Consider the following 17,168-nt stretch of genomic DNA (forward strand, 5'->3'; position numbering starts at 1 on the left):
CTGTTTTTCGCCCGCGCGGGCAATCTCCGTTTTTTTACTTTTAACGTTCACTTTGTAGCGCTATAGCACTATAACAAAACACTCCAGGCATTCCAATGACGCTGATATACTGCTGTTCCGTTATAGCGCTATAGCACTATAAAGCGAATTTTAAAAAACCTGGAGATCGCCCGCGCGGGCGAAAAACGGCAGGAAAAAGCGCATCGGAACCGGGAGAGGAAACTGAAGACTACTTGGAAGCGGTTGACAGGTAAAACGCTTCAGCCACATTTCCTAAACGGGACAGAAGCGTTTGTGTCTGAAATTACAAATATATTCCGGAAGGGAACCAGTTCTAAAACGGTTCTGTCTGAAATGACAGACCAGAAACCGTTTGGGAACCGTCCCTCTTCCGGATTATATCGTCTGTCTGAAATTCCTCAACATTCCCCTACCTCCCGCAAAAAAGGGGGGGGGGAGATTATATCTTGGTGAGCCAATGTGGTATAGTACTTAGTGCATCAGAGTAGGACTAAGAAAACATGGGCTCAAATCCAAATCATCCTTGAAATTCAAGGAGTAATCTCGGTCAGTAGCTCTCTCTCAAGGTTGTTGTGAAGGTAAAATAGAGGAGAGGAATAGCAGGGTAAAAAATATGACACACAGCTCAATCTTGGATGCAACAGGCAATAGTTCATCTGAATGCCATGGTTGGAGATAGTTTTGCCATAATCACGGCAAAATTAGAGAGGATGAAAGCCACATCTGTGATTAGCAGGTTTATACACTACATTCTTCCCTTGACTATTCATTTGGGTATACTGTGCAAACTGGCCATACACATATGCAAAATCTACTGCAATCATATGCACAATTACCCCAATCTAAACCAGCTGATTTCTTTCTCTTTTTATAATGAAAAAGAAATGGAGTACAATAACTAAATGGCAGAGCCATACAATTTATACAGAAAGACAGCAGATTCTTACCTTGCTGAAAATCTCCAGTAAATTCACCAGCAGTCACTGAGTACCCTGTTTAAAAATAAAACTACAAGCATGAAACCTGACAACCCACTTATGCCTAAAGAGAGACACTCCTAGAAGGTCAACCAGATCTTCCCTCTGTTTCAACAATTTCCATTAAAAATAATGAAAAAACTTCATAAACTAGAGTGCCTAAGGCCAGGCAAAGGAAAACAATTTATCAAGCTTTTATGACTAACTTTCATTATATGTCTCTGATGCACAATAAATCTACAAAGTCAAATCACTAGGAAAAACCATTGCTGTAATTATATCTCAAGATGAGCTGCTAGAGCATTAATACTTTATAATTCAGCTGGATGTAACATTTATTTTGCCGCTAGTGGGATTCACAGTCTGACCTGTTCATGTAGTGTACTGAAAGGTAAGGTCACATGGCCCCTTATTTCACAGTGTAAATACTGCTTGTCTTCCAGGTATGAACACATTGCTTAGTTCTTCTAAAGCAAAAGTTATGCTATACTAGACAGCTGAAAGAGTATCTTAGGAACAAGGCCAGATGAATTTGTTCTGGATGCACATTCAGCAATGTCTGAGGGTTGTAAATTAGATTATAATGCACAAGGTTTTCAAAAAGTAAATTGAATAAAGGCTCTGTGCTAATTGTTCCCACAGCTCCAACACGGGCAAGTGCCGAGCACGTTTATGTCCCCTGCTCACAGCTGCAGCCAAGAGCAACTGACAACATGTAACATTTGGTGCCCCTCAGTGCAGATACACATCCCCATTTTCGTCAGGAGACTCATCTAGTCAAGAGTAGTAGGGCTTGGATAAACATCGCCACTCACATTTTGTTTGGCAAATGCCCAGAATACTAGTTACACTTGTGACTCGTGTGAACACAGCAAATACTTTTATGCCACCTTTCTAGACAAGGCTAATGCCAAGTGTGACAAAACTGTCATGCAACTTACCCAGATAATTGTCATCATATATTGATGGTGCAACTCCAGTTTGTTTTTCTCGAGACAGTTTTCTTAAAATATTTTTGAATGAATAGTCTGTGATAATATCTGCTATGCTGCTGGTGATAATTTGACCTGTGATTCAAAACAGATTAATGATAGAATGAGAGGATATTAAATAATTAATTACATTACAGAACCAGTTACAGAATTCATTAAAGAATTAGGGTTACATTTCCAAAATATTTATTTATTTATTTTTGACATTTTTACCCCGCCCTCCCTGCAAGCGGGCTCAGGGCGGCTTACAAGGGGCAAAGCCCACGTAAAACATAATAAAAGCAATAAAACCATTAGATAACACAGATAAAAGTAAAGTGCTCCATGAAAACATGATGGTACCCGAATAAATCTCATGATGGTAACAGTCAGTTCTTTGGGGTTGATCTTGTCCTGTAGTTGGTCCCAAGTAAGTCCAGTGGTACCAGTGCCATGTGATGTTGTAGAAGATCTTTCTGGGGCCATCCCTAGCCCCGTTGTTATTCACACCATTGGTGGTGGTGGCAGTAGCAGCCCCTATGCGAAAGCCTGGCAGAAGAGCTCCGTCTTGCAGGCCCTGTGGAACTGCATAAGGTCCCGCAGGGCCCTAATCTCCTCCGGGAGCTCATTCCACCAGGTAGGGGCCACCACCAAGAAGGATCTGGCCCTGGTCACGGTGAGCCTTGCCTCCCGGGGGCCTGGAATCACCAGGTGATGTTGCGTCCCCAACCGAAGTGCTCTTGGGGGTATATGTGGGGAAAGGCGGTCCCTCAGGTAAGTCAGACCCTGGCCATGTAGGGCTTTAAAGGCAAGTACCAGCACTTTGAAACGGATTCGGTATGCTATTGGCAGCCAGTACAGCGCTTCCAGCCCAGGCCGGATGCGCTCCCACTTGGGAAGACCCATCATCAGCCTGGCCACTACATTCTGCACCAGCTGCAGCCTCCAAATCTGCATCAAAGGAAGCCCCATGTAGAGAGCATTACAGTAGTCTAGCCTCGAGGTGACCGTCGCATGGATCACTGTAGCCAGGTTGTCACTGTCAAGGAAGGGGACCAACTGCCAAACCAGCCTAAGATGATGTGTTGATCTGGCAGTGGCTGCCACCTGGGCCTCCATAGTCAGAGAGGAATCCAGGTGCACTCCCAAGCTCCTAACCTCCTACGCTGACACCAATGGCACCCCATCAAATTTGGGAGAGGGATCCCCAACCCTGATCCGTTCCGACTCAGGCACAGGACCTCCATCTTCACTGGGTTTAGTTTCAGCCGGCTTAGCCTGAGCCACTCAGCCACTGCCTGTAATGCCCGGGTCAGAACTTTTGGATCAGAGCCCAACCGGCCACCCAACATCAGATAGAGCTGGGTGTCATCTGCATATTGATGGCAACCCAGCCCATACCTCTTGGCAATCTGGGCGAGGGGGCGCATGTAGATGTTAAACAACATCGGGGAAAGCACTGCCCCCTGAGGCACCCTGCACTCAAGTGGGTGCTTCCAGGACTGCTCCTTCCCTATCGCCACCCTCTGTCCCTGACCTTGGAGAAAAGAGGCAAGCCATTGAAGAGCGAGCCCCTGTATCCCCACGTTGGCGAGGTGGTGTGTCAGCAACTGGTGGTCGACCATATCGAACACAGCCGACAGATCTAACAGCAACAGTGCCGCCATATCACCTCGACCCAGATGCCTCTGGAGGTCGTCAGTAAGGGCAACCAGCACCGTCTCCATCCCATGACCTGGGCAGAAGCCAGACTGAAATGGATCAAGGACAGAAGCGTCATCCAGAAAGCTCTGAAGCTGTGTCGCCACCGCCCTCTCAATCAATTTGCCCAAATACGGCAAATTGGACACCGGCCGATAGTTGGCCAATTCAGCTGGGTCCAGAGTTGGTTTTTTGGCCTGTCTCGTCTATTCTTGTGCATCAACTACTGTAGTAGAACAGTGAGACATCATTTTTCAAACACTAGGCAAGTGAGTAATCACCATATCTTAGAAAATAAAGAACTGTCTAAAGACTGGCAAGTACTACTCAAAGAAAGAAAGAAAGAAAGAAAGAAAGAAAGAAAGAAAGAAAGAAAGAAAGAAAGAAAGAAAGAAAGAAAGAAAGAAAGAGCACCAGCGATTTTAACAACTTAGTATGCATGATACAGTAAACAAACTGGTGCACAGGATTACAGGAGCGAGGGAAGGCAATGATGAATGTGCTTTAAGTACTGCAATGTCAAGCATTAACGAACACAAATGGAAATTCCCGCACACCATGGTATCTAAAGGATAATAGATGAAAATAAAATTTGCCCATTGCCTTCTGATTTTTCATTAATAGGTAAAATGTTACATGTAAGGAAAACATGATCCATAGTCCCCATGCTATATAACCCCGTAAACCAAATGGGACTGAATGACATAAATTACCAGTTGACAGCCAGGTGAATAAGGGTATACTACCACCTAGAGTGTTATTGTTTTAATTAAAAACATACACAAACAAATATGCCCAGGCATTACTTTGGCTTCACTTGTCATTTCTTCTCTTGTTCTATGTATTTAGGTATTTAGGTGCACATACCTTGCCAATAAAAGCTGCCAGGTCCTCCCACTATGAGGTCTCCATTCTATGTTGGAGACAAACAAAAGGCATTAATTTATTATTAATAATACGCATGAGACATCAAAAGCAAAACACCTGAAAATGATTCAAATAATTAAAATTGATAAAATGGCATCCATCAGCCAGTCTGGGTGGAAAATAAATATAGGACGTTCGCTACAGCTTGCCCAATCTAATCATATCGTAGAAGCTAGGTATTTGGATGGGATACCTTGAAGGAATCCCAGGGTTGAGAAACAGAGGCAGGCAATGGCAAACCACCTCTTAAAATCTCTTGCCTTGAAAAGTCCACCAGAGTCAGCTGTGACCAGACAGCACTTTCCACCACTACAGCTTGAGAAAGCAATTTTCATTTCATGTTCATTGTTCCAACTGAGATCAAGGCAGCTGGCTTAAATTTTAGCACTGAACTGCTGTCTCCTCATTTAAGATACTCATGGGAAGCCAATCCTCACATGCTTATTACAGAAAGAGGTACGCCATACTTGGTACAATCACAAAAAACAGCTTCTAGGTATAAGTAAGGATGGCATCTTAAACACATTTCCTAATTACATATGTATTATTTTAAAGTGCTTTAGAATCTCTCTCTCTTTCATTTTTACATCTATCCAATAAGATAGATAACTATAATTTCCATTCAGTAGGGGCTTGCGGTGGGAAGTAGGGATGCCACATGGGCAACCAAGGGAGAACGGAGTCCATTTTTCTTACTGGTGGGCATCAGTCTGGGTCCCACCTAGAATTTCTCTGGGCAAAACAGGGGGCAATTTTTGTCAATCACCCTGTCCCAAAGCAATCTGCTGGTTTTGCAGGATGGGGACACCCAGGAATAGCTTGGGAGAATCAGAGGACTCCCATGGGAGGGAGAAATTGGCAAAAATCATTCCCTTCTTTTGCCTGTGGAAATTCTAATAATTTGGCAGCAACAGAAACAAGGGGCCATCCTTGGCATCTCCAGTTAAAGAACAGGTAGTAGGTGTCAAAGAAGAACTTTCCCTGTTTGAGACAGGGAGAGCTACTGACATACCAAGCAGAGAATATTGCAAAAGACAGATTACTAGTCCAATTCAACATTATATGCTTTCATATGTTTATATTGTCAAAGATGTGGATTAAAATGTGGGCTGAACTGACTCTTTATCTAGTTTATCTCCTGAACTTTGAAAACAATGTCCTCTCATATTTCTGTCAACTCTAAAGTATTTGCAGCTGAAGCAAGGAAATCTGTAATTAGAGAGAATGATCCCTAACCCTAACCCACAGGCTTTCCTTATCAGACTAAATCATACTTGTTTGCTAGTTACCATAAGCAGTGTTAAACCACATGAAAAATGTGTCATAGGCTTAAGTCAGCCTTCAAAATATTTTATTGATCATCTTTTTTTTCCTGCAAATGTTCCTTCAAATCACAAAGGATTTTGCAGCTACAGAGGAAAGAAGTTGAACACAGACACATTTGTATTTTTCTTCAGAAAAACTAGGAATCAAATGTTTACTATAGTTTGGAAATTTCAATTTATCTACAATATGGTAGCCCGTTACTACTGGGAACCAGATAAGGGATCGTTATCACCTCACCCCAGTGCTAAAAGAGCCACACTGGCTGCTCATCTGGTATTGGGCACAATTCAAAGAGCTGATGTTATTTGGTAGAGAGTTCCACCAGGTAGGAACCAGGGCTGAAAAAGCCCTGGCTCTCGTCAAGGACAGTCTTTAGGGCTAGAGGCCACAAGTAGATTATTTCCAGCAGAGCGTAGAGCTCTTCAGGGGACATATTAGTGAAGGCGGTCCTAAAGATACATAGGTTCCAGTCCGCTCAAGGCCTTAAAGGTCAGTACCAAAACCTTGAACCTGACCTGGTACTCCACTGAGAGCCAGTGCAGCTGGCACAGCACAGGTTGAATGTGTGCAGTCCATGGTGTTGCAGTCATTCTGGACCAGTTGAAGTTTCCAGATCAGTCTCAAGGGCAGACCAGTGTAGAGAGAGTTCAAGTAATCCGATTTGGAGGTGACCATTGCATGGATTTCTGTGACTAGGTCAGGGAAAGACAGGAAAGGGGCCAGCTTGGCAACATTCATGATCTGTGTCTCCATGGATAAGGAGGTATCCAAGACCATGCCCAAACTCTTGATGATTTGCGCCAGTTTTAGAGGTGCACCATCAAGAGAGGGAAGATGGGACACCAGTCCCAAGTCTCCCCCACCCAACCACATAACCTCCGTCTTAGTTGGATTCAGTTTCAAAAACTCTCGATGATTTGTGCCAGTTTTAGAGGTGCACCATCAAGAGAGGGAAGATGGGACACGAGTCCCAAGTCTCCCCCACCCAGCCACATAACCTCCATCTTAGTTGGATTCAGTTTCAACTGAGTCTTCCTAAATCATCCCACCATGGCCTCCAGTCCCTCAGCCAGATCTTGTGGGGGGGGGGGAGTCTAGGCAGACAGCCATCAACAGATACAGCTGGGTGTTATCAGCATACTAATGACACCTCAGCCCAAAGCTGGGCAAGGGGGGGGGTGCGCATATAAATGTTAAACAACACTGGGGAGAGGACTGCCCCCCCAAGGAACCCCACATGTTAAGGGGAACCTAGTTGACATCCTCCTCCCTAGCACCACCTCTGTCCCCGACCTTGGAGGAATGAGGTAAGCCACTGTAAGACCACCCCGTGAACTCCTATGTCGGCAAGGCGGTGGGTCAACCAGATCATGGTCAACCGTTTTGAATGTTGCTGTAAGATCTAACAATAACAGCAGCTCCAACCCACCTTGATCCAGCTGCCTATGGAGGTTGCCCATGAGGGTGACCAACACCATCTCTGTTCCATGGCCAGGGTGGAAACTGGACTGGAATGGGCCGATGTGTCATCCAGAAACAGCGTGTTAAACTTAGTCATATATACCTCCACATTAACTGCCATGAATGAAAACCATCAGGGAGTGGAAGGACATTCCTTACTCTGGCAGTCAGTGGTGGCAGCCATGTATTATAGTCATCCTCCCACATCAATGACACCACACCGTATTTATTTTATACCAGGAGAACAAACATTGAGAAAGAAAGGTTTGTGCAAATCCCACTGACATTCTTTATAAACTTTGTTGTTAAATCACCTTAATATTCATTTGATGTATTAAGATCTTGACTGTAAAAGCTTAAACCTCTCTATGACAGTTGATTCAAGTAATGATATTAGTAGTCATGCATTAAACACTAATTAAAGATTTAATAATCTGTCTTTTAATCAGTTATTAAGCCCATTTAGGTGTGCAGAACCAGCTGCTGGCCTATGGACCCCAGTTTATGATTAGCCTAAGAAATACAGGAAACTTCTATTTAAGATTTTGAATGTAATTAATAGGTTTCAGATACTGAGTACAGTGTACGGAATGTTTTTAAAAAGGGAAAAAAGAAATCATACAGAAATGATGAATTGGAAGTGAGATATGTGCCTTTCAGAATGAAGATGAAAGAAGTTAGTGGAACCAGGGCCAAGTCAAACACTGTTGACTCTCACCTTGTAAAAATCTAAGCTGAATCCTGCTTGACAGAAACCTTGTCCCTCAGGATCTGGATTGTCTGTAGATATCAAAGTATGAACACTGAATTAATTTCATAATATAAAGTGACTCAAATTTTACCACATCAAATGGATAAGACTTTCCGAGAAGAAAGAGCTAATAGGCTGTAGGTTTAATGTGTTGTTATTTTAATGCTGAAATTCTTTCGGAGCTAAATTCCAGTTCCAAAGCAAAATTTGACCATCAGATGCTAACATCAAAACTGGTCGGTGAGTTTTGCTAGGGAAATTTGATCCCAGAATCAGTTCAAATTCAAAATCCGATTTGGCAAGGTCAAAGGTAAATTTGCAACATGAAGTTCATTTTACCCTAACAACTCTAGGTTTCATGTAGCAGTCCAACTCTAGTCCAGTGTAGCATTTAAACCTCCCTCCATTAACAATTGGCCATAAGATAAGAGCAACAGTAATATTCAGGAAAGGTACAGAAGCCATATAGGGATTTGTACAGTTAAGCATTATATAAAACTTCCCTATCCTATACTGTATTGTAACATATGGCTGGCGTGCTCACAAAATGGTATAATTATCTCCGTACAGGTTGAAGCTGCCAATTCTATAAAGAGAAGTTTCCATTTGGAATAATCAACTGCTTTTAAAAGTTGGCTTCTTCTTATCAAGATCTGTTTGCTACATCTGAAACCCTTTTAAATTAAGCCAATTCTGTCTTCTCATGTCAGCATAATAGCACCCACCTCATCTTTGCTCTTTTAATTAAATACAAAAGCATCAGTGGAAACATATAAGCTGAAGATGACTCTTTTTAATTGAGATCCTCTCTGCATGATGATGATGTCTCCCCATAACAGCCATTAAACCAAAACTACACCTGAAAGCACAGATTAAGATGATGTGGATCATACCATGAAAAACTTACTATTGCGACAAGGAGAATACTCAGCATAGGCACTGAAATTCTGAATTGCTACATAGCAGGTGCCAACTGGATCCTTTTCAGGGGTAGGCTTCAGGGTCCTCCAGTGATACAAGGGAGCACAAGCCTGTCAAAACACAATTCGCACAGCAAAGGGCTTTAGAGTTCACCTATGTGTAGTTAGGGCTTCTCCTCCCATTAAACATCAGATATGCCATTTTCAAACACTGTTGACTCTCACCTTGTAAAAATCTAAGAGATTTTTCTGCACTCTCCTTTTAATCCATGTTCACCACAGTGTCCTCCAAGCAGTTCTGCACTAAAATTGAGTTCAACCTGCTTTTTATTCCAGGATTTCCCCCCATTCTGCATTATATGACCTCCCTTCAGTGGTCAGCCCGGTTTTAGCCTGCTGTTGCCCCGGGTTATTTGGATGGTGTTTTGCCGTGGACTTAAATTGCCTCAACTCAAGCACTGAGAAAATCCGGAGTGGCAGGCAAATGCGGAAAGTCTCTCTCTTTCATCACATGTAGTTGGAAGCAAGCCCCGTTGGTATCCATGGGACCTCCTGGGCATGCAAAGAATCCATTTCCCAGTATCACCAGTTAAAAGGATATGAGGTAACATGGCAGGAAAAGACCTCCCAGAGAGCTGCAGTCACTACTCAAAGTCAGTAATATTGGACTACATGGGCCGAGTATGTGAGTCAGCAAAAGGCAGATGCATACATTCATACAACCTTCCACATAGGCAGGCTCAGGAATGCAGTCTCAGGACAGATTCAGATGATCAGGAAACAACTACGGATCTTGCAAACTTCAAAACAAATACAACTGTGAATCAAACTTACTGTGCTCAATCTGTTTGTTTACATGCAAGTCAGACTCTCACTGGATTGGCTCAATTTATTATTTTTTTAACTGAATTCCATGTCCAAGCATCTTGTCAGTGGGTACTGAGCCAGGGACCCCACTGGGAGGAACCATGCTCCAGTGCCTCTCCAGAGGTCTCTTGGAAGCCTCAAAAATTATTTATTTATTTTATTCAATTTATACTCCGCCCTCCCCGCCAAAAGTGAAGGGAGGGAATTACAGTCGCCCTGTTCTTCCTCCTCACCTCCCTTGGTGATTTTCTCTCTCAAGGACTTTCTCTCTTTCCCCAGGTGTAGGAGCCTACCACCTGCCTTCTCCTCAGCCAGCAGCTGATCTTTTTATGAGGGGAGAGCCAGTTTGGCGTAGTGGTTAAGTGCACGGACTCTAATCTGGGAGAACCGGGTTTGATTCCCCACTCCTCCACTTGCACCTGCTGATGTGACCTTGGGTCAGTCACAAGCTCTGGCACGGCTGTCCTTGAAAAAGAGCAGTTTCTGTCAAGAGCTCTCTCAGCCCCACCCACCTCACAGGATGTCTGTTGTGGGGAGGGGAAGGGAAAGGAGTTTGTAAGCCGCTCTGAGACTCCAAGTGAAAGGCGGGGTATAAATCCAATCTCTTCTTCTTCTTCTGTCCCGACCCTGGGATTCCTGGGATCGAAAAGCCGCGTCTTCAGGTGTGGAGGACTCAGTAATGGGATGCCCGGCCCCTGCCTCTTTTCTGTTGACTCAGCTGCAGCTGGCCGCCAACCCCACCCCACTTCTCCAGACAGCTCTGGTAACCTTGTTCGGCCCAAAGGGCCAGAAAGCAGCAGCAGCAGCTTGCTCTGCTGGGGCTGTCCCACCAGCCCGGCCTGAGGGATAGGGCCATGTCCCAGCCCCAGAGCAGTGATCAGCCCACCCCCTGCCCCAGCAGCCACAGGAAGTGGTACTGGGATGGCTGCAAGGCTCCTTCCCCGTCTGTCCTGGCATCAGTTCCAGGTGAAGCAGGCAGCAGCTGGCCTTGCAATAAGGGAGTCCACCATGAGAGCCTTGCTAGAGGTGAGTGGTGGGGTGCCCAGGCACATCTTTATGTCTGCAGATTAGCTACTTCTACAGGCTTTCTTGTACAGGATGCTCATGGGGTTTGGACTCATCATGAAAGCAGCTAATCACAGCAGCTCTTCTTTTCTGTTAACAAACGCTGGGTCACATGAGCATAGTGAGCCAAGAATACAGCTAAAGAACAAGCCACAGAGCTTCAAGACACCTCTTTGTATAATCCATCAAATTTCAACAAGAGTTTAGCAGACCTGAGTGTCAGGGAGGGAAATTACAGACTCCATGGGCCAGTATGAGAATGCACATGTGCAAATTCATCCAGACCCTGACAGAACTGTCAGGACTATCCCTAAGTCACTCCATGTAAAGAATGACTGGTTTGTAAACTTAAAGAACATGGCAAAGAGGAGACTGGGAGGCAATGGAATGGAGAAGGCAGTCAGAAAGAAGTAATATGTATGTGCAACTGTCATTTTTGCATGATCAAATATATGCACAGAGTTCAAATGCAAAGAGCTCATCAAATTTTAACGCTGTTGATTGCAACTGGCAAATATATTGTGAGCTGAAATAGTAGCTGAACAGTTGGACCAGAAACTTTTCTAAAATTTTACAGCATGGTTTTGGAACACTAGAGAAGCAATTGTCTGTAGCTCATCCATGCTGTTAAACCCAACATAACTGCTCTTCCATTGCCCCTGATTTTTGCCTGTTAGTGGGAAGAAGGAAGGGTAACATTAGACTTCATTGCTTTGAGACAGGCTACCTACGATCACCTGCCCATGCAGGCCTAGACATCATACTGAAAGTTTTCAGACAGGTACTTAATCCCCCCAGGTCATATTGATCAATGTCCAGTTTGGTGCATAAAACAGACATTTTAAGCAATAGTTTCAGTCATAACGTCAAATTATTTCAAGTGTCTGAGATAAACAACAGTCACCTGTAGTAAGCCAGGACAACACTGGGTCTACATGGTGGTTTACGGCCCACAGTTCTGCCTGACAATCTAATTTGGAATGGCTGAGAATGAAGGACATCATTGCACAGTGGCAGGTAGCCCAATCTTGCACTGAGGCTGAAAGAGAAGGGCGCGGAGAAGTGTTCTAGGCCTGGTGGTTGCTGAAGGTGGGGTATAAGAAACAGGAGTGTCTGTGCTTTTGCTGGTTGAAAGAAAACCAAGACAAACATCACATGAGGCTCACAGTAGTGAAAAACCTGGATCACCTTGATGTGTATTATGCATGTGCTGGGTATGTGCAGGAACCCATCCAATGTATAGTGTTGTTTTATTTCCTGTGTATCACTGATACAATCAAATGCTAATGGAGAAGTGCTGACCTCTTCCTAGCAGAAAAGCCAGACAGAGAGTGCAAACCACTGATCAATAGATTTTGAAAGTAGTGCCATTAGGCTTCTAAAGGAGCCCAAACCCTGATTACCATAGTCAGTTATGTGATCACAGTAGCCCACTTCCACTACATGACTTCCTTTAGGCAGCACTCTTCAAACTGGGGCCTTAACTCAAGCTTGACAGGTTGATTTTTTTCAAATACTCCACTTTGAGAGTGGATGACTGCTGCTGTTTTAAATATCCGTATAAGCAGATACGGAGAATATCACTTGCTACACTCTGCAGTGCTACAGAAGAGTTAAGGCTAGTGCCTTACCACTATGAGGATACTAAGTGGAAACGAAAAAGACACACGGCTCTAACAGGGTTCTTGAAGCATCTCTGCTATTCCATTTTCATCTTAATAATACCTGGCATTTGTATAATGCTCACAATGTTTCCCATGCATTATTTTGGAAATGTGCAGAACAGCTCTGCAAGGTTGTTCAAATATCATTATCCCCATAGAAGATGGTCACTTGCCTAAGACCGTCTAATGTATTTTTGGAAGAAGTGAAATTTGAACCAGGAGCTTTCCAAGCTCAGCTCAGTCTGTTAGCCACTACTGATTTCTTCTACAGAACTTTAGTATGGAAAATCTTAATCAGTTTGTTTTTCTAAATGATTGTTCATGTTTAAATTATTTAATGTGATGCAAGAACACTACCATAAGCACTCATCTGAAGACATCTACATTTTACTACCCTTTATTCCTGCCCTCCCCTGCTTTGATTCCAGGGCCATCTCTACTCTGTGTGTTTAATATAAGACTGCACTCCAATAATACTTTCTGGAATAACATATAACTGTCTCAGAAAGCCTCCTTGCCCTGTATTAGGCCATCAGTTTGCTATTTAAGGTCTCTCAGTGGTTAATTAGGGTATCTTTTGCCTCAAAAGGTGTCTGTCATGGAAAAATGTCACTCATATAATCATTTGCCATTGAAAGGCTCTTGGTTCAGATTGACCTTATTTATTTAAAACATTTTTATGCTGCTTCTCCAGGAAATTGCTGGAGGAGGCTTACAAAATAAAAATAATAAAAACAAAACATTAAATGATATTAATTACAATTCAGCATTAAAAAAGCCTCAGCCCATAGATCATAAAAACAAATCACAGACAGCTTAAAACAACAGTTTCCAGGATAAAGAGTGTTAAAATATCAACCCCTTAATTAAAAGCCCGAGCGAACAGAAATCTTTTGACCTGGTGCCTTAAAGAAAGCAACATAGGTATGACGGAGCCTCAAAGAGAAGGAAATTCCACAAACAATGTGCCACTACTGAAAAAGGACTGTCTCTGGTTGCCACCTACCTCACCTCAGAAAGTAGGGGCACAGAGAGCAGTTCTCAACTGGTGAGCTGGACAACAGGGGAGGAGGCAGTCCTTCAAGTACCCTGCTCCCAAAAAGTGCAGTGAAAATAACATGAGACCGTACAAGAAGCCTTGAGCCCCATGGAAGAAGAGCAGGACAAGGCAGATTTATGTTCTTTTCTTCTTCTTCTCAGAAGAACCAGTGCTTTGAATTGTGACTAGAAACAAACAGGCAGCCAGTTCGGAACTTTCAGCACTGGGGTCAGACAATCCCTGTACCCCATCCCTTACAATAGCCCGGCTGCTTCATTTTGGATGAGCTGAGATGTCTGGAACATTTCCAAAAGGACCCTCACATAAAGCACATTACACTAATCTAACCTGGATGTAATCAGAGCATGAATCACTGTTGTCAGATCATGCTTTTCAAGGAATGCCATAACTGACGTATCAGCTGAAGCTAATAAAAGGCACTACATGCCACAGTGGAGATCTGTTCCTCCAACTGTAGGCCAGGATTTATTTATTTATTTATTGGGTTTCTATCCCACCCTACACCACAAGTGTGCTCAGGGCGGTGACAACATATAAAACATAGTAATTAATCTAAAACCAGATTTGAAACAATACAAAACAAGATGGCAGCTTAACAAATAACTCCATAATGCCTCCTGCAACATGTTAGTGTTACCACTGGGGCTGGGGCTGTGGATGGGGAAGATGGTTGGATGTCCACCACCTCAACCGAAGGCCTGGCAGAACAGCTCCATTTTACAGGCCCTGTAAAATTTTACAAGCAGTATCAGAAGTACTCCCAAGCTATGACTCTGTTCCTTAAGGGGAAGTGCAGCTTCCCTGGACAGGCTGACTCCTCAGTCGTTGAGCAGCAGCATCTTAGTCTTGTATGGACTGAGCATCAGATTACCAGCCCTAATCCTTCCGACTACTGTCTCTGGGCACCTGTTCAGAATTTTCACAAATCCATCTGAAGAAGTAGAGCTGGGTGTCATCTGCATATGGTTTCACAAGCCTGATACCCATGCTTCGCTACGGTATTTAAGTTCCATAAATCCAGTTATAATACTGATGATGTGAAGTTTGAAATGTAACATTTATTGTAGGAATTCTAATGGAGAAGATTGTAGTGTAAAAAATGAAGTGAGACATACATACTTGTTTTTTCTCTCTACTGAAGGACCTCTCTGTAGACCACATTGGTGGTTCTGCCCTCAAGTGCTAGGATCACCAGGCTGCTTGGTGAGTTCACTCTGGAGCGGGCAACATTTAAGAAGCAGTTGTCTGTTAAGTCAACTCCTGAGGTTTTACCTCAGAACTCTGAGCTACACAGTTGACCAATCGGGCACATGGAAAACAATTGGGGGAACACATTTTGCCCCTTTTTTACCCCCTTAGGGATCATGTTTCTCAAATCTCTTTGTGGGAGGGGTTGATGTCATGGAAGGAATGCACTCCCCTTATGTTGGGTTTCTTGGTGCAGGGGTTTTGCCTGGACATTGAATTGGGGGGAGGGCATACCTCCCCTTTTTTTTTTATACAAAATTGTCTCTTATTTATGTTACATTTAAGGAGTGAGACATTACTACGTATTCAAAACACCATCCGAGCAATCAGATATTAAGCAAGTTCATATGAACCAATTTTGTAGAACCCACATTGTGAGAAGTTAAATAACCTAATAAAGGAAACCAGTTTTCTACAAATTTGGGGTATATTTCCATTGTGGGTGGGAGTGTGGCTAAGTTGGGCCAGCCGCACCACTAAGGTGATCCTGCTGGGGTGGCGTCCCTGATGGATTAAAGTACCCTGGTCCTGCTCCTACACCTGACAGACACCCACCTGTCTGGTGTTGGGGGGGGATTATGTTTAAAGGCATCAGGGAGGCTGGGCCAGCAGCAGGGCTAAGGCAATCCTGCTGAGCGAACCTCCCCGGCAGCTATAAGCATCCCACCTCCTCTCCTACACCTGACAGGTGGCTGCCTATCCAGTGCAGGACGGGGAGGGGGGAGGAGTATTAGAAGCCACTGTGGAGGTGGGGCTGCACCTGCCAGACAACCACCTGTTAGGTGTAGGAGGTGGGGGGAGTGTGTTGGAAGCCATCAGAGAGGCTGGGCCAGCAGCTTTGCTTCACCTCACAAGTGGTTGCTGGCCACTCCTGATTTCCTCACCTGTCAGTAGCTCTCTGCAGTCCTCTGTAACTGTTGGGGTTTTTTACCTCAGAACACTGAGCTCTGCAGCTAACCAATCAGAGAGTGGGGGTGCAGAGAGGCAGCTGCCTGGCAGCCGCATAGGAATCAATGGGGGGAGCACATTTTACTCCTTTTGACCCACTTAGGGGTTGAATTTCTAAAAATCCCTTCTTAGTGAGCACCTATGTGCCATGGTAGGAGCGCTCTCCCCAAATTTGGTGTCTCTAGGTCCGGTGGTTTGGCCTGGGCATTGATTTTACAGTGAGGGGACTTTCTTTTATATATATAGATGAAGATGCTAAATGGTTTCATGTTAAGCAGCATGGGGGTCAAGATGGAACCCTGAGGAGATGCCACAGCATAAATGCCATGGGACCAAGCAGTAATCCCCCAGCACCACCTTCTGGAATTAGCCAGTCAAGTAAATGTGGAACCACCAAAGCATGATACCACCACTCCCAACTCAATCAGACTCTGCAGAAGGATACTGTGGTTGATGATATCAAATGCCACAGACAGGTCCAATAGAATCAACAGGGACACACTCCCCCATCATTTTCCTGGCAAAGGTAATCCATTGGGTCATTTCTGCCCCAAACCCAGGCCTGAATCCAGACCGAAATGGGTCAATATAATCCATCCCCTCCAAGAGCACCTGAAACTGTGTGACCACCACTCACTTAAGCACCTTGCCCAAATAGGGAACGCTGGCCACCAAGTGGTAATTATTCAGATCAGTGGGGTCCAGGGATTTTTTTTTCAGGAGTGTTGTATGACTGCCTCTTTCAAGTGGGTTGGAACTACACCCTCCTGCACAGAGGTATTTCATTACCTCCCAGACCCATCTGACCAACACAGCCCAGCTTGATACCAACAGCCACGAAGGGCAAGAGTCAAGTCTAGACATGGTGGGCCGGGTACTTCTGAGCAATCTGTCCACTTCATTAGGCCTCACCAACTGAAAGTCATGCATACAACTAGAACTGCACTCTAATGGCATCCTGAGATTGAACTGTATCAAATGTGGAATCTAAGTCATGGTGAATGTGAGCAATTTTATCTGCAAAATGCATATCCAAAGAATCACAGAGGACTTATATGTATGCTAGAACCCTGTGATGAGTCCCTATACAACCCAGAAAAAGCTCCCCTGGACAGCATTGTGCAGATGCAATGATGGCAGAGAAGTAAGCTCACTTCACCGCCATCACCACCATGGAGTAGGCACAATAATGTGCTTGGTCACATTCACTTTGAGTTTTTTTCCTCAGCTTGTGCTCCAACCATCTGCCCAATCACTTCAT

At 44.1% G+C, this 17,168-nt stretch overlaps 1 protein-coding gene across 1 annotated transcript in view; it reads right to left on the reverse strand.

The window, feature by feature from the left end:
* The window catches only part of ITGA8 (integrin subunit alpha 8), a 165,125-nt gene that overhangs the window by 119,728 nt on the left and 28,229 nt on the right, over window positions 1-17,168 (reverse strand). The window contains exons 4-8 of the mRNA XM_015423753.1: window positions 9,043-9,166; window positions 8,103-8,164; window positions 4,538-4,583; window positions 1,940-2,065; window positions 969-1,013 (exon numbers count right to left, since the gene is read on the reverse strand). Coding sequence (XP_015279239.1) covers window positions 969-1,013; window positions 1,940-2,065; window positions 4,538-4,583; window positions 8,103-8,164; window positions 9,043-9,166 — 403 coding nt within the window. The remainder of the gene's footprint in view (window positions 1-968; window positions 1,014-1,939; window positions 2,066-4,537; window positions 4,584-8,102; window positions 8,165-9,042; window positions 9,167-17,168) is intronic.

This window comes from Gekko japonicus, unplaced genomic scaffold, assembly GCF_001447785.1.
Source record: "Gekko japonicus isolate JY-2015 unplaced genomic scaffold, Gekko_japonicus_V1.1 scaffold94, whole genome shotgun sequence".
Taxonomy (NCBI): domain Eukaryota; kingdom Metazoa; phylum Chordata; class Lepidosauria; order Squamata; family Gekkonidae; genus Gekko; species Gekko japonicus.